Below are 27,410 nucleotides of genomic sequence, written 5' to 3' on the forward strand. Positions count from 1 at the left end.
CCTTGGGTCAGCGAGGGGTGAGAGGAGCTGGCGATCACATGTCCAAGGACCTCTGCCCCACATGGGTACCTCCCCCAAATATCCCCTTCGAAGTCTAGGTTGGGTTCATGCGATGTTCCCACTAAGTGTCCTCTCTGCCAGTCTGTCCTACCCTCCCCCCTTAAAAGAAAATTCTGTGATCAGTTCCAGAATAGAGCTGCCCCATAGGGGTTCCAAGGAGCGGCTGGTGGATATGAGCTGCCAACCTTTTGGTTAGCAGCCAACTCTTAACCACTGTGCCACCAGGGCTCACCCCTCCCCCACCTCCTTATATTCTGCCAAATTTCACTGGTTCTTCCTCTCACACACCTCCTACACCTCTTCTTCCCCCATATCCCCTTTCACCCTCCACCTCCCCGCATCCCAAGGGTCACTGTCCCCCTCCCCAAGCATAGGTTCAGCTACCCCACCCCCAGGTACCTATGCAAAGCAGAGATTACACAAAGCTCCAGTTGTTCTTGCTTTGCCTATCAGATCAAACCCAGGCCCAGGCTGGGCTCTGAATTCTGCCCCCCTTCCCTCCTCCCTTCTTCCCACATACATGCTCACCCTGGATCTGGCCTTGGCCCACCTGCCCCGTGGAAGGCTCATCGTCCTACCCAGGGAGTCCTCTCCACCTGTCAGTCTTCCTCTCCCCCAGGCCTGCCCAGGCTGTCACACAGACCCCCGCCCCTACCCGCCTCCAGCAGCACTTTGTCCCATAGACTGCCAGGCCCACACCCTGGAGCTGGCAACTAAGAGGGTGTGGCAGTACCTCCGGTGCAGGTGGGGCTCCTATCTGTACTGAGCTGCTGGTGGCTTTTGGTTGGGTTCCAGAGGTTGTTCCGGGCACCTCTGAACTGTTCACCTCCTTTCAGGTCCGGATTCTCAGTCACGCCACCTCTTCAGAGGAAAGGACAGGAAGGGAAGGTCCGAGCAGCACTTCCTCAGGTAAAACCGAGGTTTTTGGAATCACTGAGGGTGGGAATCCATTTACACATCTCTTCATGGGCTACCTGTTAATGTTTTTGTATAAGGAAGTGGTATGCGAGATTGTTTGGAGAAAAGATTTTGTTGTTTATTTTTTAAAGTTTGAAAACCGCAGCTCTGGGGGTAAAGCAATCTGGGGCAGGGGATCTGGTCCTGTCCTGCATTCTCAGTCACTTGGAGGGCAGTGCCTGCCTGGAAGGGGTGTGTCTGTCACACCCAAGTCTATGGAGAAAATACAACTCCTCATTCAATATACAGGAAAATGATTGAAGCAGCACTTCATTTGTGAAGTGATAGCAAAAAAAAAAACCAAACCCATTGCCGTCTAGTCAATTCCAACTCATAGCAACCCTATAGGACAGAGTAGAACTGCCCCATAGGGTTTCCAAGGAGCGCCTGGTGTATTCAAACTGCCGACCTTTTAGTTAGCAGCTGTAGCACTTAACGGCTACACCGCCAGTGATACAAGGGGCTGCCAAATATCCTGCAAAATGTAACCAGATACACAGAGCCACACACACAGGGCCCTCCCTCCTTTTGCTTCAGGGCATGGAATTTCCTCCTGTCTCTCATTTATTTTTAGCTTGGTAGATCTGAAGGTGTGAGGAGCTGATCACCTTTCTGGTGTGCAGGCTGCAAATTTGTGCATTAAATGCAAAAAAGAAACAGCCAGCTCTTAAGAGAGAAATGGCCCATTTAAGCCAGGCCAAAGGTCCCCTCATTAAGCTCGGAGCCGTAGGGCTGGGGGCTGGCCAGGGTTTGGTGAAGAGACCACCACTGTGACTCCCTGACCCTTAAGCTCCTCTGATGAGGCCATGTCCCTTTGCACAAATGAGGGCTACAAGGTAACAGTCTCAGCAAAGGTATGCAGACCTGGAAGGGCATGGTGTGGTAGGGAACTGTGTGAATCATGGGCTGCTGAGGGCCCCAGGAATAGGAGGGTATGAAGATCCATCAGGCTGCTGGGCAGAGCCTACCCTTTCCCGTTTGGGCCTCCTCCTGGCATCACGGGAAGCCATGGAAGGGCTTAACAAGGGAGCAATGTGTAGTTTAGAAAGATCCCACCAGCTGCCACGTCGTGGACTAGAGGAGAGGACGCCAGATGCAGGGAGACCAGGTGGATGAGGCCTGAATTGGGGCATGGCCATGGGGAAGGATACAGGGGTTAGGGAAGAAAAACTCACAGGCCTTGGTGTAGGAATTGGGCTGGTGAGGGTAGGCTGAGGGTGGGGGAATGGAAGAGTTCCAGAGCCCAGGGAACACCTGACAGACAGCTGGTATTGTGGGACTGCAGGAAGAGGAATGTCTTCCTCTGGACTGGATGTCACCTGGGAACAGGTGACCCATGAGGGAACAATTGAGAGAGGACAGAAGAAGCAGGGGAAGGTCCAGCTCCCAGAGGTAGATAGGGGAGGAGGCAACAACAAAGGGCTCTGAAAAGGAGTGGTCGAAAGGGGAATAAGAAGGATGGTGGCCCAGGACCAAAAGTCAGGGAGTTGAGGAACAAATGAGGAACCAAGTAGCTCAAGCCTGCTGTTGGGCCTATATCCTTTTTTTTTTTTTTTTGAACTTTAAATGAAGGTTTACAGAACAAACTAGTTTCTCATCAAACAGTACACACATTATTGTATGACATTGGTTAACAACCCCATGACATGTCAACACTCTCCCTTCTCAACCCTGGGTTCCCTATTACCAGCTTTACTGTTCCCTCCTGCCTTCCAGTCCCTACCTCAGGGCTGGTGCACCCCTTTAGTCTTGTTTTGTTCCCTGGACCTGTTCAATCTTTGGCTGAAGGGTAAACCTCAGGAGTGGCCTCATTACTGAGCTGAAAGGGTATCCAGGGGCCATACTCTCAGGGTTTCTCCAGTCTCTGTCAAGCCAGCAAGTCTGGTCTTTCTTTTTGAGTTAGAATTTTGTTCTACATTTTTCTCCAACTCTATCTGGAACCCTCTATTGTGATCCCTGCCAGAACAGTCAGTGGTGGTAGCTGGGCACCATCTAGTTGTACTGCACTCAGTCTGGTGGAGGCCATGGTAGATGTGGTCCATTAGTCCTTTGGACTAATCTTTCTCTTGTGTGTCTTTAGTTTTCTTCATTCTTCCTTGCTCCCGAAGGGATGAGACCAGTGGAGCATCCTGGATGGCCGCTCACAGGCTTTTACGACCCCAAATGCTACTCACCGAAGTAGAACGTAGAATATTTTCTTTATAAACTCTGTTACGCCAATTGAGCTAGATGTTCCCTGAGACCACAGTCCCCACAGCCCTCAGCCCAGCAATTTGGTCCCTCAGGGAGTTTGGATGTGTCTATGGAGATACCATGGCCTTGCCTTGTACAGGTTGTCCTGGCTTCCCAGTATTGGGTACTGTCTTACCCTTCACCAAAGTTACCACTTATCTTTTGTCTATTAAGCATTTTTCCAACCCTATCCCTCCCTTCCCTAATAACCATCAAACATTGTTTCTTTTTGTATGTAAACCTTTTCATGAGTTTTTACAATAGTGGTCTCATGCAATATTTGTCCTTTTGTGATTGACTTATTTCACTCAGCATAATGGTCTCCAGATACATCCATGTGGCCCTATTTCTTAATTAAAGCAAATCTGGTTGAACCTGCGTGGGCTGTTTTTCTCATTGGTGCTGACCTTAGTTCTGGAAATGTTCTTTCCAAAACACTAACGGAAAGCCTGGTGAGAGTCCCCGTCCACCCTCCACCTAGTGGTTGGGGTGCACTCAGACTGCCAGCCAGCCAGTCACTCCACTCTCCCAGAGCACAGGACACGAGACACAGCCAGCATGGGCTAGGCTCTTACTCCTCTGAACAGAAAGGATTACTACTCCAGGCTAGCTTGATCTGCATAGTGTAGGTGGGCTGCTACCTGGACATCTTAAGCATCTAAGTTAAACAAACCCAGCTAGGGACAAACTGTAAGCAAATGCGTCGATCCTCCTTTCTGGTCCAGCCAATCTCCTGGGACTCATTTTCCACAGCTGCTCCTCCCCAGGTGTCTCCTCTTTGCCGGCAGTCAGGGATCTAGTGCTCAGCTCAGTCATAAGACATGGCCCTGGCGGGCAGGACTTCCTGAGCAGCTCCACCTCTTTAGCTCCCACTCTCAGATGTCTCTCACCCTCCCCTGCTCACTGCACCTCCCTTGCACACTGCTTGCTCCTCCACCACCCAACACTTTCCTGCCTCACTGCCCTCTCTAGAAGGCTACCTCACACAAAAATACACACCTAGAAAGCAAAGTCTGTGCCTTCAGAAATTCCTGGGCTCTTGCTGCGAAATACTCTGAGCAGCCATCGAGTTGCATCTACCCTCTCCAGGGCTGGTTCCTGAGAGCCCTGGCATCAGCAATCCCACCTCATGCCTGGAAGGCAGGCTCTAGCAAGAGTGAGGCAAGAGTACTGTCCCAGGCTTGCAGGGAGATGTGCCTTTACAAGGGCAAAGTATTCTTATCTTTTTTTTCAATTGTACTTTATTATTATTTTTTTTTTACTTTAGATGAAGGTTTACAGAACAAATTAGCTTCTCATTAAACAATTAGTGCACATACTGTTTTGTGACATTGGTTACCAACCCCAAGACATGTCAACACTATCCCCTTCTCAAACCTTGGGGTCCCCTATTACTAGCTTTCCTGTCTCCTCTTGCCTACTAGTCCTTGCCCCTGGGCTGCTGTGCCCCTTTAGTCTCGTTTTGTTTTATGGGCATGTCTAATCTTTGGCTGAAGGGTAAACCTCAGGAGTGACTTCATCACTAAGCTAAAAGGGTGTCCAGGGGCCATACTCTCAGGGTTTCTCCAGTCTCCGTCAGACCAGGAAGTCTGGGAATTTTTTGTTTTTTGTGAGTTAGAGTTTTTCTCCAGCTCTGTCCAGGACCCTCTATTGTGATCCCTGTCAGAGCAGTCAGTGGTGGTAGCCGGGCACCATCTAGTTGTGCTAGACTCAATCTGTTGGAGGCTGTGGTAGTTGTGATCCATTAGTCCTTTGAACTAATCTTTCCCTTGTGCCTTTGGTTTTCCTCATTCTCCCTTGCTCCAGACAGGGTGAGACCAGTGGAGTATCTTAAAGGGCCGCTCACAAGCTTTTAAGACCCCAGACGCTGCTCACTTAAGTAGAATATAGAACATTTTCTTTATAAACTGGAATGCCAGTTGAGCTAGATGGTCCCCAAGGCATTCTTATCTTTTTAAGTAGTCACTTCTGAATGGAGATGTGTCACCATCTACACCAGCGTGTCTACACTATCCATCTGGGTACACATAGCCTGTCAGAGCCAAAGCCAAGAGCTCCTGCCTTCTCTTTCAGAAGTGTAGGATTCAACAGCCAACAGCAGATGTAGGTAGGGCTACTATCACTGGAGGGACTGGCTTAGCTGGAATCCAAAGACCCGGAAGACCCTTGGAGCTGAGGAAGGCACATTTAGTGGCAGCACTTAGAGGGAGCTTGGGAGGCCATAGACTGGGATGATCTCCTCCTCTCTGATCTTTGATGTGGACAAATAACTAAGTCATAGTTCTATGCAAATAAATTTCTAACCCCCACCCCCATAGGCAGCAGACTTCAGCAGCCCCTAAGTCCCTCCTACTTATATATTCAGAAGGCTCTGGACAGCCTGTTAAGAGTGTGGAAGGCCTTCCCTAGCAAGAAACCCTTGGTTCAGCCTGATCAGGGGCATCCTCTCTCAGAGAGAGGGGTTCTGGGTTCTCTTGGATCCAAGGGGTCCCATGGTGCCATGTACAGAGGAAGGTTGAGAACATGAGTATAGCAGTGTCCTGGGATCTGAGGCTCTGAAAGGACCAAGGACAAGGTCCTTAGCCCAGGCAATGGTGAGTGAGACTCAGCCTTGGTCCAGAAAGCCCATCCTTCATGCGCAGCTGCCCGGGGCTGCAGGCAGCGTTGGTGAAATGCTGACACTTGATTTTATTTACTCATTCTTACTTGTTTGCTTTTTAATCTCTACATAAATTCTCCTCGAAGACTCAGTTTGTTAAATGTTCTCTCGATAGAAGACTTTAGGCCGAATGTGAAATGATTCCCTTCAGAAGAATTTTAGCGAGTCTGTTCCATTTTTAGGAAGACTTGTTGTCTTAATCTGTGTTCTCTGGTGCCTTGAAATGCCTACACACCACTCAATAGGCCAATACATGTCAATCCTTGTTCGTACAGCATTGAAATGCAGTTAAACACTGGGCCTGCATAAATCCTAGCATTTGTGTGGACTTTTATTTAAAATTCTACTCCCACAGAAAGTATGTTGTCATTTCTTCTTAAGCAAAGTACATTTGAAACCTTGTTCAGCTCATGAACTATTAATATCAGCCCTTGTGTCAGGGAAGCAAGGAATTTGCAGGGACCCAGCCTGGCTTGAAATTTGCAGAACCCGAGAGAAGGAAGACTCCTCCCTCCACAAGGAGGGTCTCTCCTAGGGTGGAGATGGCAATGGCCAGCTGGGAGCATGCTGGGGACTGGTGTAACTCCAGACTTCCATTGTTACTCAGCCAGATGGGCAGCCCCACTAACACTGCGAACACCACAGAACTCACCTGAGGCAGGTGGCCTGACCTGCTGGGGAGTTTTAGGACCCCTTGAGCATGGCTGTTCATGAGGCCAGCTCAGCACAGACCTCAGCAGCTGTGCAGGATCGGAGAGCACTTGACGTAGGAGGGCCATTCCTGTCTAGATGCTCAGCTGTGGGGACATGGCCTGCTGATTCAGGCCTCACTCAAAATGTGAAGCCTCCTCTCTCGTGGTCACAGTGCTCACTCTAGTTCTGCCCTGGTGCTGTCTTGTCAATGCCCCATATGGAGAAGACTGTGTGAACAGGCCAGAGATCTCAGATCCCACCTTTACCATGGATGAAGCCCCCACGCCCCATCCCAACCACCCCGGGCTCAGCCTTCCTGAGGGCAGCAGAAGTTTTTGGAGGCTTCCAGGAGACTTGAGGCAGACCAACCCTGGTTGCAGCAGGTCCTTGAGTGTAACACAACGGAAGCTGCTGCTCAGGATGGCTCAGGAGTGGGTTTAGGTGCCAGGTACCATCCAGCTGTCTCCTTAATGGGCCTCTTTGCCGTCACCAAAAGATGGTTTTGGAGTGGCAGGCAATGGAGGATAGGGCAGCCAGATCTTCAAAGTCAGTCTGTCCTATGATGGGTCCCACACTCAGGGCATCTGCCCTGTGTCCCTGCAGCAAGGTCCTAGACCCAGGGGTCCTGCCATTTTAAACATTAGGTTGGTTTGTGTACCCTCAGCACATGTACCACTAACTTGGCTTGGGATTTGCTTTCCAGTCACGCAAGAAACTGCTTCATTGGGGCTTTCTGAGCTCTGACATGGAAATGCTAAGGCTGGCTGATTGAAGGAGTGTCACAGAGCGACGCACAGCCTGTTCCTATTCTCAGAAACCATATGAGGCGTTAATAGTTCCCATGGAAAGTTTCTTTTTGAAAATTTTATGGCCCCTTTGCCTGCACCTGGCTTCTCTGGAGGTCTGTGACTTGGGCTTATACAAGCAGCCTACAACAGACAGCTCTGACTCAAGCCCTGACAGGAGACAGATGCCCTAAATCCCCTGCACCATCTTCACCCTTCATTTGGGATAACAGGGCACTTTCTTTGTCAGGTACTCACTGCCCCATCCACACCAGGAGGAACCTTTGAAGGCTCTGGCTATATCTTGAGGGACTTTGCAGCAAGGAAATTAACAGTAGTAGTGATAATAATAATAATAGTAGATGTGTGGCAGGTACTGCACTAAGTGCTGTATGTGTATCATCTCCAACTACCCTGATTAGCAAATGAGGAAACTAAGACTCAAAGAGTCAGTTAAACAACTTGTTCTATGTCCAGCAAGAGGCCCTGAAGCTGGCAGGTCTGACACCAGAGTGTGTGCTCATAACGTCTGCACTACTGTCCTCTGAGGGATACTCATGAGACACAACCCTGCAAAATAAAGTCTTGCAGGGCTTTATAGGATTCAGTAAGGAGGCCCAACTCTGCCCTGTGGGTAGGCAAGGGGGAGCAAAGAGAGTAACCAATAAGAATTGAGTTTTAGGGTATGGCCCCTGGACACTCTTTTAACTCATTACTGAGGTCACTTCTGAGGCTCACCCTCAGCCAAAGATTAGACAAGCCCATAAAACAAACAATAATACACATAGCTCAACCATGTATACAAGAGTAAACAGGAACACCAGCCCAGGGGCAAGGATGAGAAGGCACGAGGGGACAGGAAAGATGGACGAATGTAAATGGAAAAGCCAAGGTCAAGAAGAGGGGAGTATTGATACGTCATGGGGTCGGCAATCAGTTTCTCAAAACAATATGTGTATTAATTGTTTAATGAGAAACTAATTTGCTCTGTAGATGTTCATCTAAAGCACAATAAAAAAAAGAATTGAGTTTCAGAAAAATCACATAGCTGGTATGTAATAGACAGGATCCTGTTGGTGGCAAGTGCAGAAGCCTGATTCATACTGAAAAGAGCAAAGAAAAGGATCATTTGTTAACTCGTTAATTTGAAAGTGTGTAAGCTGTGTTGGCTTCAAGCACAGGGAGATCCAGAGCTCAAAGATGTCACAAAAGGACTCGGCCTCTCTCCTTCCAGCCCTCAGGTCTGTTTTCTTCGGAACTGGATTCATTCCCAAGGAAGGCCCCACCCAGGAGTTCAGGCTCTTAGTGTTTCCATCGCAGAGAATATTCAAGCCTCTTTCCTGAGGGTTCCAGCAAGAGTTCCAAGGAGAGCTTAGATTAGTCCATCTTGGGTCCATGACCCAAATACTGAGGCTGTGGTTCTCTGATTGGCCTGGCCTGGCTCACTGCCCTCCCCTTAGATTGGAGCAGGGCAGACAAAAGGGTGTCTACCACAGGCAGAGAGGTAGAGCAGGGTGGGACCCTGGTCTGTGTTGGTGCCCGAAAGGTGCTCCATTGGGATGCCCCAGGCTAGTGGTGGGGTCCAGCTATGAAACAGATGCTTGATTAGAGTGAGAGTTGTGGGGTGTGCAGGGCAGGGAGGTCTTAGGCAGGGTGGGGAGGCTTCAGGGAGAAGGAAGCAGGATCTAGAAGAAAGAATAGGCATTTGCCTGGTACACCTACATCCATGGGGAGTTACTGCTAACAGCACGCATGTTCATGTGAGACTCCAGCCCCCAATTCTGCTTCCGGGAGGCGGCTTTCAGGGATTAGCCTGGACTTGTATGGACCCACATCATGCAAAAAGGCATCCTCTTCAATCTTTCTCCCATCCTCCCAGCAACAACTTGACTCCAAGTTTCAGCAGCTCAGAGCTCTCGTTGCCATGCCAACGCCTCCTGACAAGCATCCAGGCAGAAACAGGCTGGGCTCATTTGGGCGCCAATGGCGGATGCGGGCACGTTGGAGTAATTGGATTGGAGCAATCCACACGGCCTTTCCTGTGGAAACCTGGGGCTTGGCCCAGCTCCTGTTTAGACATGAGCCTGTGGTCACAAAGGGAACTCAAAGGAGGTCCATCTACTCCAGGACTCCCAGCCCTCATGCTTGGAAGAGAGGACTCAACAGGCATTAGGACCAGAGGAAAGGGCCATGAAGAGGGATGGGGCCCCTTCCTAGCCCACAGATGAGGGCAACTCCCAGCCCTCATCAACTTCACAGAAGCTCCTTAAGTCTCAGAGATCCTTAAAGATGCTGTAGGCTTCCTGAGAGAGACCGGGGTTGCCTCCGCCCAGCAGAACTGGCCTGGCTTGTTCACTTTCCTGTGCTGGAGAAATCCAAAGTCAGTACACACTTTGGACTGCTTGAGCCTCTGTACAGACAGATCCTGTGCCTTCCAGGCCTGCTAGGTGCATGTCCCTGACCTGGCTAACCTACCCACCCGACCCTACCCCCCCGGCTTAGAGGAGGGCAGACAAAATCCTGGGACGATGGGAGGTGGGATGACTTTTTTGGTGCCAGTGTTCTATGGTATCCAGTAATAGAAGTCCTGTCCACCACAGCTTGTCCAAGGAGACTGTCAGGGACCCCCCCCCCCAAAAAAAAGGACTAGACCTGGCCAGGCCCTATTCCTAAGGATGCCCTCATCCAGTAATGGCAGATGAGCCAGCCCCTGAGCTCTGCAGAACAGTGTGTGGCAGGGAGAGGCTTCACCTCAGTTTAGGTCTCTGAGCAGTCATAGTATACCCCCTTCCCATGCTGTGGTACCTGTAGGCCACAGTCCAACAGCCAGGCTCAATGTAGACGGGCTGACCTCAGATTATCAGTAACCCATAGGATCATTCGCGACATGGAGCTGCTTGCTATCCATGCCCCACACTTACTCATGAGTGGCTGGGGCTGTTACCTCCTGCCCAGGCAGTCAGCTGAGGGTCTCTGATCAGCCACTGGAGCAATCACAGGTGACTGTGAGGTCTTCAAGGGCTGCTGTTTGAGGCTGGAGGGGGCCAAAATATGTGTTGGGTCTGGACAGAGTCCAGTAGCACCCCGGCTCAGAGAAGGGAAGCAGGCAAGGAGCTGGGTGTTTCCACTTCCTTCATCTTATTCTGCTTGTACTGTGATGCTCACCATTATGGGGGTGGTCAGAGGTCAGGCCCCATGCCCAAGGCTACATGGTAGCCAGCATGGGCCCAGAGCCACGGGCTGGGGACAGCAAATAAGGCACACAGAGGTCAACCTCACGGGAAGAGTGGTTGAGGAGGTAACAGCAATGTTATAGGCCTGATGGTCTTTAATCCTTTAATTGCTGTCCCCATTTTATAGATAAGGAAGCAGAGGCTCAGAGAGCATGGCTCTAGTGCCAGGCATTTTTTAAGGTCAGCCTGACTCCTGAGCCCAAGCTGAGTGTTGAGCAGTGGAGCTGGGGTGAGGCAGCTAGTCTGCGGTCTTCACTTCTGGGACAGAGAAGCTGACTCTCATGAGCCCTCCCTTGGCCACTGTGTAGCCTACTGGCCCCAGGGCTCAGGAGTGACCTTGGAGCCTGTCAGCAGCCATGAGTACCCAAGAGCATCTGGGGCTCCACCCAGCTCTGGAGACCATGGTATTTATGGAGGCCACTCTGAGCAACCACAGCAGGATCCATAAAGGGGTAAACCCAGGGGAGATGGTTTGTTTTAAAGAGCAATCCACTCTGTGAGGTTGAGCTGCAAAAGCTCAGCACTTGTGGCCTTTAGGGACCTGTCAGTCCCATCAGAGGTGTCCATGGTTGACTTGGCTTGGCAAAGGGGCCAGCCCAAGGACATGGAAGAAGAGAAGCAAGCATGGGGACAAGAATGGGTTTCCTGCAGGGAAACAGCCTGGCCTGGGCCCACCCATTTTAGCCCAATTTCAAGAGAAGGAGCTCAAGCAAGGAAAAAGGAAGAGGTGTGTGGCTGAGCTCCTGGGCACCAGGCCTGGGGCAGCTGCATCTGGCCTAGCCACCCCTCCGAGGACTCTAAGAGTCTTCAAGAAATTGCCAGTTTCTCATGTTTAAGTCTAGCTTCCTAATTTCTTGGGAAAAGTGTAGATCAGACTAATTAGTGTGTTGTTGTTTGTTTACCCTCCTTTCATTTCACTGAGACAAAATAATTAACCACAGAGCTTTAGAAACCAGCTCCATGGTGGCAATCCTTCTGTGGCTCTGGTGGCAGCAACTTCTGTGCATAGATGCAGAGATCATACAGGAGGGCAGGAGGATCCCTCCCAGGGGAGAGGCAGGTGAGGGGCTCCAGACAGGCGGACCCAGTGTAGCTGTGAAGGGCTTAGGATGGCAGACAGGCCAGAGTGGGGCTCTTACCCCAGGGATCTGCACATATTAGAGGATCACCATGGTAGCCACCACTACCCACTGGCCCCCTGGGTTGCCAGCCACCTCAAATCCCATCAATGCCTGAATGGGACCAAAAATATTCCTATGACCAGCCCAGGGGAGGCAAAGATCAGCCCTGGCCACCCACTGCCCCTGCAGGATGGGTTGGGGAGGGGACTTGCCCATAAGGGCTTCTGAGGTCACACTGGGAATGAGGAGGCACAGAACAGCTGACAGAGGGAGGCTTTCCCCTCACTGCAGCCCGGGGAGAACAAGGACCCCAGCCAGGTCTCAGCTGACAGCAGATCCCAGGTTTGGAGAATTTCTCTCAGGAACCCTTTGATGAAATGGGGCTGTGTCTACCTTTGACCCCTAAGGGAGCCACAGGCCAGTCCTTGGAGAGGCAACCCCAATGCCAACAGGACAGACCCTCTCCTCCACCGGCTTTCCTCCTGACTCACTGTATGTCCACAGAGGGGCCTGAACAACCCCCCTAGTACTACCTTCCTGCCTCTGCCACCTCAAGGCAACAGGTCTGTTCATGTCTCAGTCAGTCTATCCTTCATTTGTCCTCTCCCGTGACAGGCACACACCTTCCCCGGAGCTGCACTCTGTGCTCAGCCACACGACAGTCAGGGTCCTGCTGGAATGCACAGCCCGTTTGGTGAACCAGGTATAAACAGCTCCACCTCCTGACAGTACAATGTGGAGAGGGCTTTGGGGGTCACAGGCACCCTTGGGTGGGGGCAAGGAACACCCCCTGAGGAGGTGTCATCTCAGCCTAGGCCTGAAGGTTGAAGAGGAGCTGACAGGTAATGAGGTGGGGGAGTGTACTAGGCAGAGAGTTCTAGGTGCAGAGGCCTGGAGGCTGGATGGCAAGGTGAGTCTGCACTGCTGAGGCCCTTGCTGCTGGTGGAGCCAGGCTGGGTGGGGCAGGAGGTTAGTGGGGGACGGAAGCACAAAAGGCCACTAGACAGAGATTGGGAGACTGGACTTTGTCCTTCAAGACAATGCGACCACCTAAGGGCAAGAGGTGATTGGATCATGCTTAGTACAATCCTCTGACACAGTGCAGACAGTGGGTTTGGGGCTTGCAAGCTTCGACAGGACAGGAGGACAGTGCTCAGGCAGGAACTCAGGTGATGATGGTGCTGGCTAGGCTGGGCCGATGATCTTGGGGCACAAAGAAGAGGAAGAAAGCCTCAAGGGAGACGGAGTGGGCCTGCTCTGTGATACTGAGGCAATGTCCAGGTAACCCCAGAAGTCTGGCCAGGGCCCCTACCCCCAGGACCTTGGTGCTGATACAGGGGTTGCTGGTGGCTGGGGAGGCTTGGGAGGGACAGAACCTGCAGTTGGTCCAGCAGAGATGAGAGCCTGAAGCCAGCTGGCTTCACCCAGCAAGGGCTGTAACTTTGCAGAAGGGCCACGGCCACCCAGCCTGGGTAGGAGAGTAAGTGGGCTGTGGCTTCATCCCCAGGTTATAGATCATAAATGCTTATAGGACATGCCCATCTCCCCAGCAGACCATGAGCATTCCTCTCACAGCAAAGAATTTGGGTTTTTAAGAAAGAACAAATGAGTGCATCCCAGAGTCTCCAGGCCAGACGGCAGGCGTGGGAGGACATTGGTAGCACTAGCCCCGGAGCACTAGCTCCCAGATGAAAGGAGATGGTGCACATGGAGGGCCCAGCACTCTTGCAGCAAGGACTCTAGTTTCAGCCCCTGTCATTATAAAATGGGTCTCCCAGCCACATCCCCATAGCCTGGCCTGAATTCACAGGGTCCTAGAAGCAGCCAGCAGATCAGCACTGTCAGGTTAGGACCAGCCCCACATGGGGCCCTCCTTAGGCATAAGCCTTCGGGGGCCAGGACTTGGGCTGAGGTGTGGGGAATGGTGGAGGTCACTGACTGGGTCTGGGGATTCTAAAGCAGGAGGCTGGAGGGATCTCCTCAGTGATCCTCTCTCTGGGCTGTCTTCCCCAGCTCTGGCCCAGGGAGAAGTGAGGGGCCATGGACCACCCCCTGGCATCGCCTCCATTCTCACCCAGTGAGCCTCACTATTTACACCTGCATGAGGAGCAATTCATAGTCCAGACCCTGCCCAGAGAGACTAGACCAGGCAGAGCTGCTGTGAGGCAAAGCTCACAGCTTGGCATTTCCCAGACTTAACCGATGCCCAGCACAGAGCCTCCGTGTGGGATGGCTGCCATCTGTGCACACACCTGCTTCTCTGAACTGTAACCTTCCAGTGCCTGCTTCAAAGTTATATCCCCTGAACAAAGTAAAATCCTTGTGAAACTCCTTCACCAGAAGTGGACACAGCACCAACTTAGGCTCATCTTTAGACATTAACTCCTAGTCTGGGATGAGCAGCCCCCACATGTCACCCCAGGAGGTGGTGGCTGTGGGAGGGACTGACAGCATCACAGAAACCCTCTCCTCTTTCACCACTGGACTGGAGGAATACCTGTCTCCTCACTGGAAGAGGCATTGCAGATCACCATTCCTTCCTCCCTGCACGCCGCTTCCTGAGCACCTGCCCAGCCAGGCCTAGGGACTCAGGATGCAGTGCAGTCCCTTCCTCCAAGAAGCTCATGGTCTGCTGGGGAGGTGGGTGCGTCTGGTAAGCATTTATGGTATATAACTGCAGGGGCCAGGAGTGCACAAGGGGACAGGAGCCCCCTCAGCCACCTGTGGAAGAGGCCAAAGGTCTTCTCTGAGGAGGTGATTTCTAAGCTAGGTCTTAGAAGGGCAAGCTAGGCAAGGGGCCGAGGTATGAGAAATAGCAGGGTGAGCGGGAAGCCACTGTCACAGTGAGTGGGGGATGAGCAACAAAGCAGGACAGGGTAGCAGAGATGGGCAGGCCTGACGAAGGAGACAGGATTTGCAAGCAAGGCAGAGGGAGGCCCTCGGTGGGTTTGAGGCCATTGCAACACGGTCAGATTCAGGCAGAGAAGGTCTCTGAGGCCGTCGGTGGAGGATGGCTTGAGAGCAGAAGACTGACAAAGTCGGTGGGGAAGCGTGATGGAGTCCTGGGCCAATGCAGGGGCTGGCAGGGGCTCCAGGAGGGCTTGGGGGGTGGGGTGGCAGTGGCAGAAGGGACTGATGGGCTGGGGGACTGAGATGACACCCAGGTCCCTAGCTTGGGTGAGCAGGGATTCAGGAGAAGGGAGAGAGAGAGTTTGAGGCCAGGATGCGTGGCCCACTGTGATGCCAGGGCAGCGTGCTGGGCTGGGCCCGTGAACAAGTGAGCAGAAAGTGAGCACCCCAGCCAATTTGGTAAGGAAAACTCAATTATGCTTACACAAGTTTTACCACGGAATGATCACCCACAGGTCCCTGGAGGCTAGGCAAACACTCCAGACTCTTGTCTTTATTGATTTTGCATTCAACATAGTAAATGCACCTGGCGGCCTCTTCCCAGGCGGGGCACTTGGGCCTGCTCTGAGACCTACACTGGCTCCTTCAGGCACTGGGAGGAGGACCCAGGGTGTCAGGGTGTCAGGGTGTCAGGGTGCCAGGGTGTCAGGGTGCCAGGCCCTAGGGCTGCATATTGGGGGCATGGGGGAGAGCAGTTGAAGCTTAGTCCAGACCCAGCAATCCCAGGGGAGTGTCTCCCAGAAGGCACAGGGACGGATCATTCTGGAAGTTAGTAAGGCACTGGAACCTTCAGTTGGGAGTCAGTGGGGGTGGGACCACTGGATTGGTCTCATGTTGTAGGCCACTGCAAAAGCCTAGTTATAGGTGGGGCTGCCCCCTCTCAGGGCCAGCCAGCCACACTTCCCTCCAACTTGGGAGTCACCGGCCTCTTCTCTCTGCCATTTGTTTCCTCTCTGTTCTGATTTGATTGGCACTCAGTGACAGGTGGCTGTGTTTGCAGCTTCTCTGACCGAGGGTCACCTGCCCACCCATTCTAAACATGCCCCCGCCTGCTGCTCCAGGCCAGGGTCAGGCCCAGACATCCTCTAGGATCCCTGCCTGCCTCCAGAGCACCCACAAAGCTCCAAAATCCTGAGGCCATTTTTTAAGCAGTTATGTTAAAAGGTCAAGATAGCTAGGGGCTGTCATGTCATCAAGCTGTTTATTCAAAGGACAAAACACACACAGGCAAACAGAGTGGGAAGAGATGGCTCCCAGCCCCACACGCCCTGTGTGAGCCTGCCAGCCCCAGCCTTGTCCTCAGAAGTCTTGCTCACATTGGAGGAAGCAGGAATGGGGTGACTGGACACAATGGCACCTTCTCCGCCTAGAGATCAGTAATGGCCCCACTCACTTTTTGTCTCTGCAGGTTCTCTGGCACCCAGTGTCCAAGATGGCCCAATGAGCTATAACCATGACTGGCTGGCCGATATTTGCCACTAACCGCCCAGAGTCCCATCCCTCTAGGAGCTGACGCTCCTCCATCTGCCCTCCCAACTCCCCCCCTCCCCAGGAAGTGCCCGAGGCTGCCACGACACCATGTAGAAGGGCCGGCCACGGCGTCCAGTGAGCTGCGATGGTTTTGTACACGACCCCCTTTCCTAATAGCTGTCTGTCTGCCCTGCATACCGTGTCCTGGGCTCTCATCTTCCCATGCTACTGCCTGGTGAACCGGCTTCTGACCCCCTTCACTTCCATCAGCTGCAAGAAGTGCCACCGGGCAGAAAGCCCGTGCTACCTCCAGCTGCTCTGCATTGTCCTCTTCACGCCCATCTACCTGGCGCTTCTTGTCGCCACGTTGCCCTTAGCATTTCTTGGGTTCCTCCTCTGGTCCCCCCTGCAGTCTGTCCGCCGGCCCTACATCTATTCACGGCTGGAGGACAAGGGCCCGGCTGGTGGGGCACCTCTGCTTGGTGAATGGAGGGGTACAGGTACTGGAAAAAGCTTCTGCTTCACCACTGCCAACCTCTGCCTCCTCCCCGAATCGCTTGCAAGGCTCAACAATGTTTTTAATGTACAAGAACGGGCCAAAGAGATTGGGCAGAGAATTCGCAATGGGGCCAGTCGGCCCCAGATCAAAATCTACATTGATTCTCCCACCAACACCTCCATCAGTGCAGCCAGCTTCAGCAGCCTGGTGTCACCACAGGGCAGTGATGGCATGGCCCGGACTGTTCCTGGGAGCATTAAGAGGACGGCTTCTGTGGAATACAAAGGCAATGGCGGACACTGCCCCAGTGATGAGGCTGTGAACGGCCCAGCCTCTGGGGACCCGACCAATGGCGGCAGCCTTGAGGACGCCTGCATCGTGCGTATTGGTGGAGAGGAGGGGTGCCAGCCCCCCGAAACAGACGACCTTGCCTCTGGGAACCAGGCCAGGAATGGGGCTGCCAGGGGCCAGAAGGGTCAGACACCCAACCACAGTCAGCGGGATGGGGATTCGGGGAGCTTGGGCAGCCCCTCAGCCTCCAGGGAGTCCCTGGTGAAGGCACGAGCTGGGGCAGACGGTGGTGGTGGGGAGCCAGGTGCCACCAACAGCAAGCTCCTGTACAAGGCCTCGGTGGTGAAGAAGGCAGCTGCTCGCAAGAGACGGCACCCAGACGAGGCCTTTGACCACGAGATCTCGGCCTTCTTCCCTGCCAACCTGGACTTCCTGTGCCTGCAGGAGGTGTTTGACAAGCGTGCAGCCGCCAAGTTGAAAGACCAGCTGCACAGCTACTTTGAATACATCCTGTATGATGTCGGGGTCTACGGCTGCTGCAGTGGCCATGGCTGCTGCAGCTTCAAGTTTCTCAACAGCGGCCTCTTCTTCGCCAGCCGCTACCCCATTATGGACGTGGCCTATCACTGTTACCCCAACGGGCGGTGCTCCGATGCTCTGGCCTCCAAGGGAGCGCTGTTTCTCAAGGTAGGGGGCCTTGGCCCAGCCTGAGGGCCACAGGCCAATCAGTCCCAGAGCTGCATGGGTAGGGGGGCTACAGCCAGGGAGTCCTGTCTTCTCTCTGAAGGGACAGAGTTGGGGAGCAGACAAAGCCTTTCGCAGAGCTGAACCAAAGGCCCCTGCTCAGGGACAAGAAGAAGAATGTCAGGGCAAGAGCGAAGGCTCCAGGATCAGATAGACCTGGCTAGGGGATCTTGGGCAAGTTCCTCAGGTCCCTGAACCATGATTTCCCCACCTGCAAAATGGGGACAATGTAGTGCTTAGAGGAGTGGGGAGTGACTGTGAGGCCTGCTATTCACATCAGCTCTTGTAGTGATGGTGGTAATGGGAGCCATGGCAATGATGATGGGGACAAGGGGAGGAAGGAGGAGGTAGGGACCCCTCAGTAGGCAACATCTTTGTAACTGAACAATGTTCACACAAGGTGGAGACCAGCACAGACCAAGAGTTGCAAGTGGGCAGATAGGAATCTCAGAGCCTTCAGGCCTGTCCACGCCCAGCTGGCTTAGGCCACAAGCCTGCCTGACCTCAACCCCCTTCCTCCTGCTGTCACAAAGCTGTCATGCTAGGCACTCTGCCCACCAGCACGTGGCTTTTCTTCCACAGTCAGTCATTAATTAAAATGAATTATAATTATTTCTGCTAATTTATGTGCAATTAGAGGGCTTTTTAAGACCATAGTAATTTGGTCATTACTCATTATCTTCTACTGAGCCTGAGATACTTATAGTGTTGACTTTTTGCATTGTATCCAAAAGCCTTTTCTGGTGCTTCCAGAGTTTTCCAAAGCATCATTTGGCCATCTGATGCAGAACAGGGTTTTTCTGCCCCCAGAGGCAGCAGCTGCTGGGGTGTGGGCGCTGTCCCTTTCCTATGAGACATAAGAAAGTGAAGGTTCATCAGGGCCATGGGCTCCCTCAAGACTTCTCAGTTCCCCTCTAGAAGTGAGTGAGGGGTGCCTAGTGTGGCTAATGTAAACAGTCCAAGCGCAGTGAGGTTCTCATTCCTCAGGCCTCAGTTCTGACCACACGTAGTCCGTCCAGGAAAACGCTGACCTGTTGGCCCGGTCTATCCAGGAGTGAACTGCCAGGGCCTGTTGTCTCCACGGAGCTGCCTGGAGCCTGGTGAGGGCCTGGGCCTGCCACTCTACAGGTCGCTTGATGGCTCCTATGTGGCTCAGCCAGTCACGGTATGAGATGCTGAAATTGAATTAACTTCTCTTATAAGTAGATTCAGCCTTCCAATTTTGGCATGTGATTTGAGGTGTCCTCTCCCATGGATATATTTTTGTCTCAGCAGCCAGAGTGACTTTGCTGAGAAAGAAGGGGACATTTTGTCAGGCTCAGGGTGGGAGAGCATACCCTCTTACTACCGCCTGATTACAGATGGCTCAGAGGCCAGGAGACCTCCCTCTGCTTCCCACCTAGTCCAGCTTCTGGGCAGGCCTGTCCCTATGTCCCCTCCTCACCCCCTTCCTTGGACTGGCCCCCTGCTGCTGTTCCCACCAAGGTCAACAACAATTTCCTTGGACTAGCCCCTCTGCTCTGGGCTCTCCTCCCACCTCTCTGGCCATTCCTACTGGACTCCTTGGGTCTGCCCATCCCTTAAACTTCACACTCCGCAGGGCTCTGTCCTGAATGTTCTTTTCTTCTCCCTCCACCTCCTGGGTCTAAAACTAGTCTACAGATATGGTTAATTTAGTCCATTCAGAAAAAAATTTTAACGGCCAACATTTAAAAATCAAGATATTTCACATAAAACCTGGTCTGCAGCTTCTCTTAACATATTGGCAGGTTCGAAAACACTAGGCCTGACCCCTTCCAGCCCAGCTACAGTCAGCCAGAGCTAAGGGGATGACCTCAGGGCAGGGATGTACCCCGCTTTACCAGCACTCTTCACTCCCAAATGATCACCCCAGCCTATCACACTCACCCTCCTGACCCTGCCAGGACCATGCAACTCCCTTGCTGATGACGCTCAGGTTAGTCTCGCCCACAGCTCTCCTAAACCCAACTCTGTATCTAGCTGCCTCCTGGACACATTCCCACTCACTCCAAACCAAATTCATCAAACACACCCTGTCCTGCCTGTCTGAGCCGGAAGGGCCCTCCCAATCCATCCCAGGCTCTTAATTTCACTTTCTAACTACATGGGGATCCATTCCATGTTTCCAGCTCCACCACCTTCCTCCGTGTCCTACTCCTTGCCTCGTTCCTACCCTTTCAGACCCATCCTCCACCTCCACACCACATCTGACTCCCGGCTACCACCCTCCCCACTCTCCAGGGCTCCCCACTGCCTCAGGGAAAGGCCCACCCCACCCCATGCTTTGCTTAGCCACACCACCACCAGGGGCCTCCAGGCACCCTGCTTCTCCTTATCTTGGCCCCACCCTGGGACTGGCCGCAGCATCTCTATGGACCTTTCAGCAACTGCTGCCCCACCAGCACAAGCTGGCTTTCTTTTCCGGGTTCCTCCGCCCCGTCCCCAGGTGTTTCAACTGCCATCTCTGCCATCAGACCCAGCCCCTCGGGGTGCACAGCCAACCCCAACACACCTCATCAGCCCCACCCTCCTTGTTCCCTGTGGTACTTCAGATCCTCTGGGGAAATGTGACTCCTTGCACAGGGGCTGGACCCCCTTTGCCTCACATAGCACAGAGCCTAATTCTGGAAACCTTTTCTGTTGACAGTCTTTGCCCGCCAGGCCTAAAAGGCACAGCCTGTCAATGTGATAGTTTGTTTTTGCAAGAGAAACACAAGACTCTATGGCTCCTGACAACACAAGTTGGGAATCAGTAAGTCCCAGCAAATAATAAAGTGGATTTTGGCAAGATCACACACCTAATTAAGAGGGAGGAGTCGGGGTGAGGGACTGAGATACATGATAGCAAGAACAGAAAGTGGATGTGACCACGCTGCTATGTGCATTTCCCTTCATCTGGGTCCCCCTTAGTGGCAAGACCGAGTGTGAAACCTCTGCATGCCCTGTGCCCTGCCTAGAACCAGCACAGAGCAGAGGCCACCAAGTGCTGAGTGAATGAGAGACTGACACCATAGGTCAACAAGTGGGCCACTGGTGAAGAGCTGGGCTAAGACCCCAGGAGCACAGAAAGCAGCAGCCTAGAGTGAGGGTGAGGCCTTTAGCATGAGGCAAACAGATCTGATTCGAGCCTGCCGCAACCATTTGGAGTTTTGTCAATTACTAAACTTCTCTTGGCTGCAATGCATTCAGCTATTAAAATGGTATACTTTTGCTATAATCCTCAGGGTCGTGAGACCTAACAATGTACCCGAGGCAGGAGGCATAGCGCTCACGTGTGAGCATTATTAAGGAGGAAACAGACCTGTTGCCTGAGAAATACAGAGATTAATAGTGCCATCTTGTGGCTCTTTGGGGCACTGCAATTTTAAAAATGTGTTTTTGCACAGGATGCCTGAATGGGATGTGGTTTTTTCACTGAGTCATTCCAGGGGTGGGAGGTACCATTAGACTGAGGATTAGGTTTGGTATACCAGTAAGAAGCAAATGGTGAACATTTGAGTTTATAACCAGCCCCAAATCCAGACCATATAACCATCATCAAATAGCCAGACATTCACCCACCCAAGGACTGGGAAGGAAAGATGCGCATCTGGGTGGGGAAAAAGAGATGAAGGGCTGTAGAAAGCTGAGGGTGTTTGGTGATGACACTGTCCATTTGGAGGAGAACAGTACCAACCCAAATTTGGCAGCAAAAAGAAACTCTTAGGCTCACCGAGGCTTTCTGAAGCTGGTGGCCTGTGACGTGGCTGTGGCGAGTCCAGGCACCATCAGCTGGAACACAGGTACAGGAAGGAAGACAGGCTGAGGTTGGAGGCCATGGTCAGCATGGGGCCAGGCCATGTCACAGGTGCCCAGAGCCCCCAGGGTGAGGGGGTGGGTGGGACTAACAGGGACCACTGCCTGTCAAGCAGATGAAATGACTTTTGGGAAAGCCAGAGGGGCAGAGGCTGGGGTGAGCAAGCAGGAGGGCGGCAGGGTCCAAGGTGGCTCAGGTGGAGGGAGGTAGGAGCTGTGAGTCAGGTGCAGCTCACAGAGGGCTGTCTGATTAGATTCTGGGGTGTGATCAGGTCGAGGGTGTGAGAGGGAGGGAGGAAAGAGCTACCGGCCAAGGAGACAAGGGGCCGGCACATAGAGTGATCACCCATATGATCACTCTGCTCACTGGGGGAGGGCAGGGGCTTGGGGAGGAACTCCATTGTGGTTTCTGCGTCTTTCCCGCCTATAATGCTTTGCAGGAATTGCTATTGGTACTCATTGTGCCGTCAGCTGGTATTTCCTTTATGCATCTGCCTCCAGCCAGGGCCATAGCTCCCAGACGCAGGCCTTTTCCACTCTCATCTGGGTCCAAGTCTAGACAGGAGCCTGAACACAGCAGGGCTTGTGAGGGTGACCCAGTGCGCAAATGGACATTCCCAGGGTCCCTTTGCATTCAGAGCAACAATGACCCCCTGTAGATGTTGTGGTTGACACTAGGCCCCTCCTACGCAGGTGCAGGTGGGAAGCACACCTCAGGACCAAAGAATCGTTGGGTACATCTCCTGCACACACCTGCAAGCCACAACAGGTAGGCCGGCAGCCCGTGGTCCTCCGGGGTGGGCATCAACCACCCTCACCACCACAATTGGAACCAGCGCCTGGGGCTAAGCCTCATCATCTGGTCTCTGACTCTGCCTGCAGAAGACAGTGCCATCCGCTGTGAGCAGCTGGACCTGCTTCAGGACTGGCTGGCTGATTTCCGAAAATCTACCTCCTCGTCCAGCGCAGCCAACCCCGAGGAGCTGGTGGCGTTTGACGTCATCTGTGGAGATTTCAACTTTGACAACTGCTCCTCCGGTGAGGCAATGCCCCTTCCCATGCCAGTTGGCTGCTCGGGGAGGACACAGGCCCCACTCACAGCTGGCAAGACTTGGACTAGGCAGCTCGAAGAACTTCCTGCTCCTTATGAGAGTATGGGTGGGATATTTAGCAAGACTGATTTCTCTGCCCCCTATGAGTCCAAGGTCAAGAAGAGCCCATGCTCTGCCTAGAAAGCTCAGAGGCCTCCTTCAGAGACAAAGAGATGCCCCAGAAATGAACTTCTGACCAGGAAGGCTCAGGGCTTCAAACTCAGGGTAACGGAGAATCAGCTACTGATCATCTCCTCTTTGTTCAGTCAGCTTTTTGTGCCAGGCGTGATGCTAACTGCTTTTCATGGACCAACTGTTTCATTTAAGTGTCATAACACCCCAAAGAGGTAGGCGCTGTTATATCCACATGGTGTGGGAGAGGAATCTGAGGCCCAGAGAGGGCGGATAACTAGCCCAGTGTCACACCCAGTAAGAGGTTCAACTGGGACTTGAACCCTGAGAATCATGTTTTAAACCACTAGGTAAAGACTGAAAGTTGAGCCTCAGTTAAGTTTTATTTTGCTCTGTGAGTAGATGATCATAATGCCCAGGGGTAGGCAACACAGAGTCCTATGAGCTCAAGCCCCAACCCTCAATGAAGGCAGGAGACCAGAAGGTCTCACCTGGAGCACAGGGCGGGTGTCCCACTCAGTCAGGCCCCATTAGCACCCTCTCCTCCCTCCTGGGGAGTCTCAGGATGGCCTTTCTGACTCCATGATGTAGCAGGACAAATGGGAGCCCAGGACAGGCCACCTCCCGCTCTGAGCCTTGTGGGGTCCACTCCTCACTCTGGCCTGGGCACCAGGTCTCTGGACAGAAGTAGGGGTTCCTGCTGGGGCAGCATCAGCCAGCCTCCCAACAAGGTTTGCCACAGGGTCTGAGACAGCCTTGAGATCACTGTGCCCTAGGGCCCAAGAGGGTCAGTGACCACTGTCCTCAGAGAGATGGGAACACTGAAACCAGGGGAAGGAACTTCTCAGGGATGCAGAGAACCATGGCAGGTGAACCACAGGCCCACTTGTCCGGGAGCACAGACCCCAAACAGAGGAAGTCACCTGAGGGACAGGAACTGGTGGCATCTGGCAGGAGTAACTGACCAGAACCAGGGGCACAGGACAGGCCACTCACCTGACGGTCAGCTCTCTCCCACACAGACGACAAGCTGGAGCAGCAGCACTCCCTGTTTACACACTACAAGGACCCCTGCCGCCTTGGTCCTGGGGAGGAGAAGTCGTGGGCCATCGGTGAGCCTGTGGCTGAGATGGCAGGGTGTGGGTGCAGGGGCTGGGCTGGGAGTCCCTGGAAGCCCACTGTGCTAAGCTCTGATGCTGCACCCACCCCGGGCCCCTTACAGGCCTTCCAGGAGAGACCACAGGACCCCCACAGACCCCGCCGGAGAAGGCCACACTCAGCTGCCCCGGGCTGGCAGACACCCTTACCCACTGAGGTCCCACCCTCACCCACTGAGACACCCACACTGAGGTCCTCCTTGGAGCTGGCTGGGCCCTGCCTCAAGTGAAACTTGCCCCTTTGTCCCCAGGTACTCTGCTGGACACGAACAATCTCTATGATGAGGAGGTGTGCACCCCAGACAATCTGCAGAAGTAAGCACCCACGCGGCTGCAGTAGGGGTGGGGCCCAACACCCTGCCCCTCCAGGCTAGCTCCCAGGTCTGGTATAGGGCACAAAGCTCCCAGCTCAGGTGGTGGCCAGACAGGGCTAACGGATGTGCGGGAGGAGTCAGGAGAGGGCCCAGCTCAGGCAGGAACCTGCTCCTCACCCCATACCTGGGGAGGAGGGAAGGAGGCCTTTGAGACCCTCAGGGACTCAGCCTCGGTTTGTCGGTGGTGGAGGGAGTGGCAGCCTTCACGCCCCCAGGGCTGGCCCTGCTGAGCAAAAACCTCAGAGCAGACCCTGGGGCCTGTAGAAGCAGGTTTCTTAAACCAGCACCCAGTGCGTGGGCTTACTTTTGGAGAGCTTGCCCTGTCCACGCCCAGCCTGCAGGAAAAGGGCCAGCGCTTCCGGGCCCAGGCTGCTGAGACCCTGCAAAGGGCTCCTGGGCCAGGCCTCTGCTCAAGGGAGCCCAGCACTGTGTTCACCAATTAGACAAAAATATGAGCAGACATAACACAAGCTGGTTGTTCTCAGAGCAGAAATAATTCCATCCCAGCCAAACTTCATTCTTGAATCTTGAGGAGACTTTCGTAAGGGATACACAGTTGAAAGGCCAAGAGTAGAACCAATTTAGAACTCACAGCCCGGGATGGCAGAGTCAATTAATTAGATTATGGCTACATTTGATACATCATCCTATGCCAAGAAAATTATCTTTTTATGAGATGAAGATTAAAAAATGACCCTCAGTACCTCTCAGATCACTGATGCTAGAATTAATTATCATAGGCAAAGGACAGTAATGGATTGTATTTCAGAGCTGCAAGGATGTTCTGAATGTTATCAGTGTATTTATCTTAAGGTGGCAAAAAGCTGCTTATAGAAGCCCATGTTTGTTGGCAGGGCCTCTTCGGGCACCCCTGTTTCCTCCACCCCAGACACAGGCCTGAGCTAGCTCACATGAAGATTCTCATACAGCCCCTCCCTCTGGAGGGCCCGTCTGTGGCAGGAAGGAGCCATCACCCTCTTTGTCTGTGGCAACCATGCCAGGCAGGGAAATCAGGAAGCCTGGATTCAAGGCATAATGTCCTCACCCAAGCTCCGGGCCCTCCCTGGGTAACCATAACCAAGAGCACCCCCCACCTCTGCTCTGCTTGTAGCCTGCTTATCCTCAAGTGTCTGGGCCTGGAGCAGTCATTCTTGTTTCACACAGAGAAAATGGAGCTCAGGGTAAGACAGCCTAAGCTAGGTCCCACAACTGCTTAGGAACAGACTGGCACAGAGGTGACTCCTTGGGTGGGGCCTGGGTGCTGTCCTGGCTCCCCCTGCTTTCTGCCAACCTAGAACAACAGTCACGGGGGCCTGGGAGCTTCAGGACAGAAGGGTTCTCTGAGGCTCACTGCAAAGACCAAGCTCTGCCACACAAGCCCCTGTCGGCACAGGGCAGAGCCCATTCCAGGGAAGGGTAGAGGCAGTTCTGTCCCTGACTAGGTCACAGGCTCCAAGCTGAGCCAGAAGCATGCCTGACAAACATCTCAGGTCACCCAACAGACTGCAAGGGGCCTAAATCAGCCAGGAACTCGCAGGCTCTGACTTCGATTCCCTCCATCCCCAGTTTCCTTTTTTGAAGACACAGGAAAGATCTTAAACCCAGAGGTTTGGTTGGCTCACTTCTCTTCCACTTCAGGAAGAAACCGGGCCTCCCCATGCAGGTGCTGCTAGGCCATGGGGGCAGCGGGGGGGCTCTGCTCACCTTGCTCACCTGTGTGAACAGGGTCTTGGAGAGCGAGGAAGGCCGCAAGGAGTACCTGGCGTTCCCCACCAGCAAGAGCTCGGGAGCAGGCCAGAAGGGGCGCAAGGACCTGCTGAAGGGCAATGGTCGTCGCATCGACTACATCCTTCACGGGGAGGAGGGGCTGGGCCCCGACTGGAAGGCTGTGAGTAGGACAGGAGTGGGGTTGGCGGGGGCGGGGGGCTTACCCACCACCCTGCACTCCTCGCCTGCCTCTTAGGAGGTCGGCTTGCCCACAGATCTCCAGGTCCCATCCCTCTGCTCAGGAAGGCCCCGCCGCCGCACCCCAGGCCCCTCCCCTGCAGGGTGCCCTCTGGGTCTACCCGGGATGTTTCTGCACTTCCCCCCGCAGGAGGTGGAAGAATTCAGTTTTATCACCCAGCTGTCAGGCCTGACTGACCACCTCCCGGTAGCCATGCGGCTGATGGTGTCCACCGGCGAGGAGGAGGCGTAGACCAGCCACATTGCCACCTGTCCAGCAGTCTGCAGCAGCAGGGCCTGTGCCAGCCCTTTGAGCCGCAGCCGGTTCCTGTCCCCTCCAGTGCTGGGGGAGGAGGGCCTCAGCCACGTCCCTAGTGAGCTGGGAGCAGCCCTGCCTGCGCCTCGCAGCACTCACCGTGGACCGAGTCAGGCTGGGCCGGGACTCGGCTGCCTAACCAGTGCCATTCTTTCCAAACGATTTTCTACGAATCTACAGCACAACCTAGTTTGTAAGCCGTGGGTTAGATGAGAACCAGGTTTTCCGTACTCTTTGTATATCTCTTCTCAAGCTTTGTCCAGGGTTCATTATTTGTGTCTGCTGCCAATGTTGTCTCGCATGCCTGCACCCTCGCATGCATGCTGCCTGCATGCTACATACCCCTGTAGCCACACAGACCCTCGTTTGGCCTGACCCAAGGCCAAACGCCAAACAATCAGAACCAGCCAAAGACGCACTTCTGGGCACAGGGGCTGCCAGCTCCCGCCTCCAGCCGATGGCTCATGAGCAGGACAGCAGGACCCTGAGGGCTGTGTCCAGTGACATCAAGCCCAGGGCTCTTCCCCAGGTCTTGCATTCAAGGGCGATTACATTTTAAAAAGGAAAAAAAAAAAAACCCACAACAAAAACCCTTCCCTTTAAAGGGTCTGTAAGTCCCTTTAGGTAGAACTCTGCTCTTCCTGAGACAGGGTCCCTCCCACAGCCCGGGCGCACCAGGGCCCAGTGGCTCTGGCGGCCCTCCCCCTCCCCCCCACCCCCCCACCAGGCTTCTCCGGAGACACAGACCTGGGGAGCAGAGCCATAACTGGGAATCCCAAGAAGAGGGCACCCACTTTTTTATAGGAGGAGGGGAACTCACAGCATAAGGGGGGAGGGGGACTTCTGATTTTGAAAATGATACAGATTTGTAGCTGCTTCTCTTCTGTCCAAACCCAACACATCCTCATCTCCACCTGACCCTCCTT

General features: G+C 53.5%; 1 protein-coding gene across 1 annotated transcript; it reads left to right on the forward strand.

Moving 5' to 3' along the window:
- Nucleotides 1-461: 461 nt before the first annotated feature.
- On the forward strand, nt 462-27,117 carry SMPD3 (sphingomyelin phosphodiesterase 3). Its single transcript, XM_064273859.1, has 8 exons — nt 462-969; nt 16,059-17,597; nt 22,164-22,239; nt 22,353-22,508; nt 23,716-23,805; nt 24,102-24,165; nt 25,950-26,112; nt 26,320-27,117. Exons 2-8 carry the CDS (start codon nt 16,266-16,268, stop codon nt 26,419-26,421), a joined length of 1,983 nt encoding a protein of 660 aa, XP_064129929.1. The 5' UTR covers nt 462-969; nt 16,059-16,265; the 3' UTR covers nt 26,422-27,117.
- Nucleotides 27,118-27,410: the final 293 nt, after the last annotated feature.

This window comes from Loxodonta africana, chromosome 21 (assembly GCF_030014295.1).
Source record: "Loxodonta africana isolate mLoxAfr1 chromosome 21, mLoxAfr1.hap2, whole genome shotgun sequence".
NCBI lineage: Eukaryota > Metazoa > Chordata > Mammalia > Proboscidea > Elephantidae > Loxodonta > Loxodonta africana.

Coding starts and splice junctions, on each gene's coding strand:
- SMPD3 (XM_064273859.1), top strand. CDS start 16,266: ATGGTTTTGTACACGACCCCCTTTCCTAATAGCTGTCTGTCTGCCCTG. Junction 22,509..23,715: donor CTTTGACAACTGCTCCTCCG/GTGAGGCAATGC, acceptor TCTCCCACACAG/ACGACAAGCTGGAGCAGCAG. Junction 24,166..25,949: donor ACCCCAGACAATCTGCAGAA/GTAAGCACCCAC, acceptor CTGTGTGAACAG/GGTCTTGGAGAGCGAGGAAG.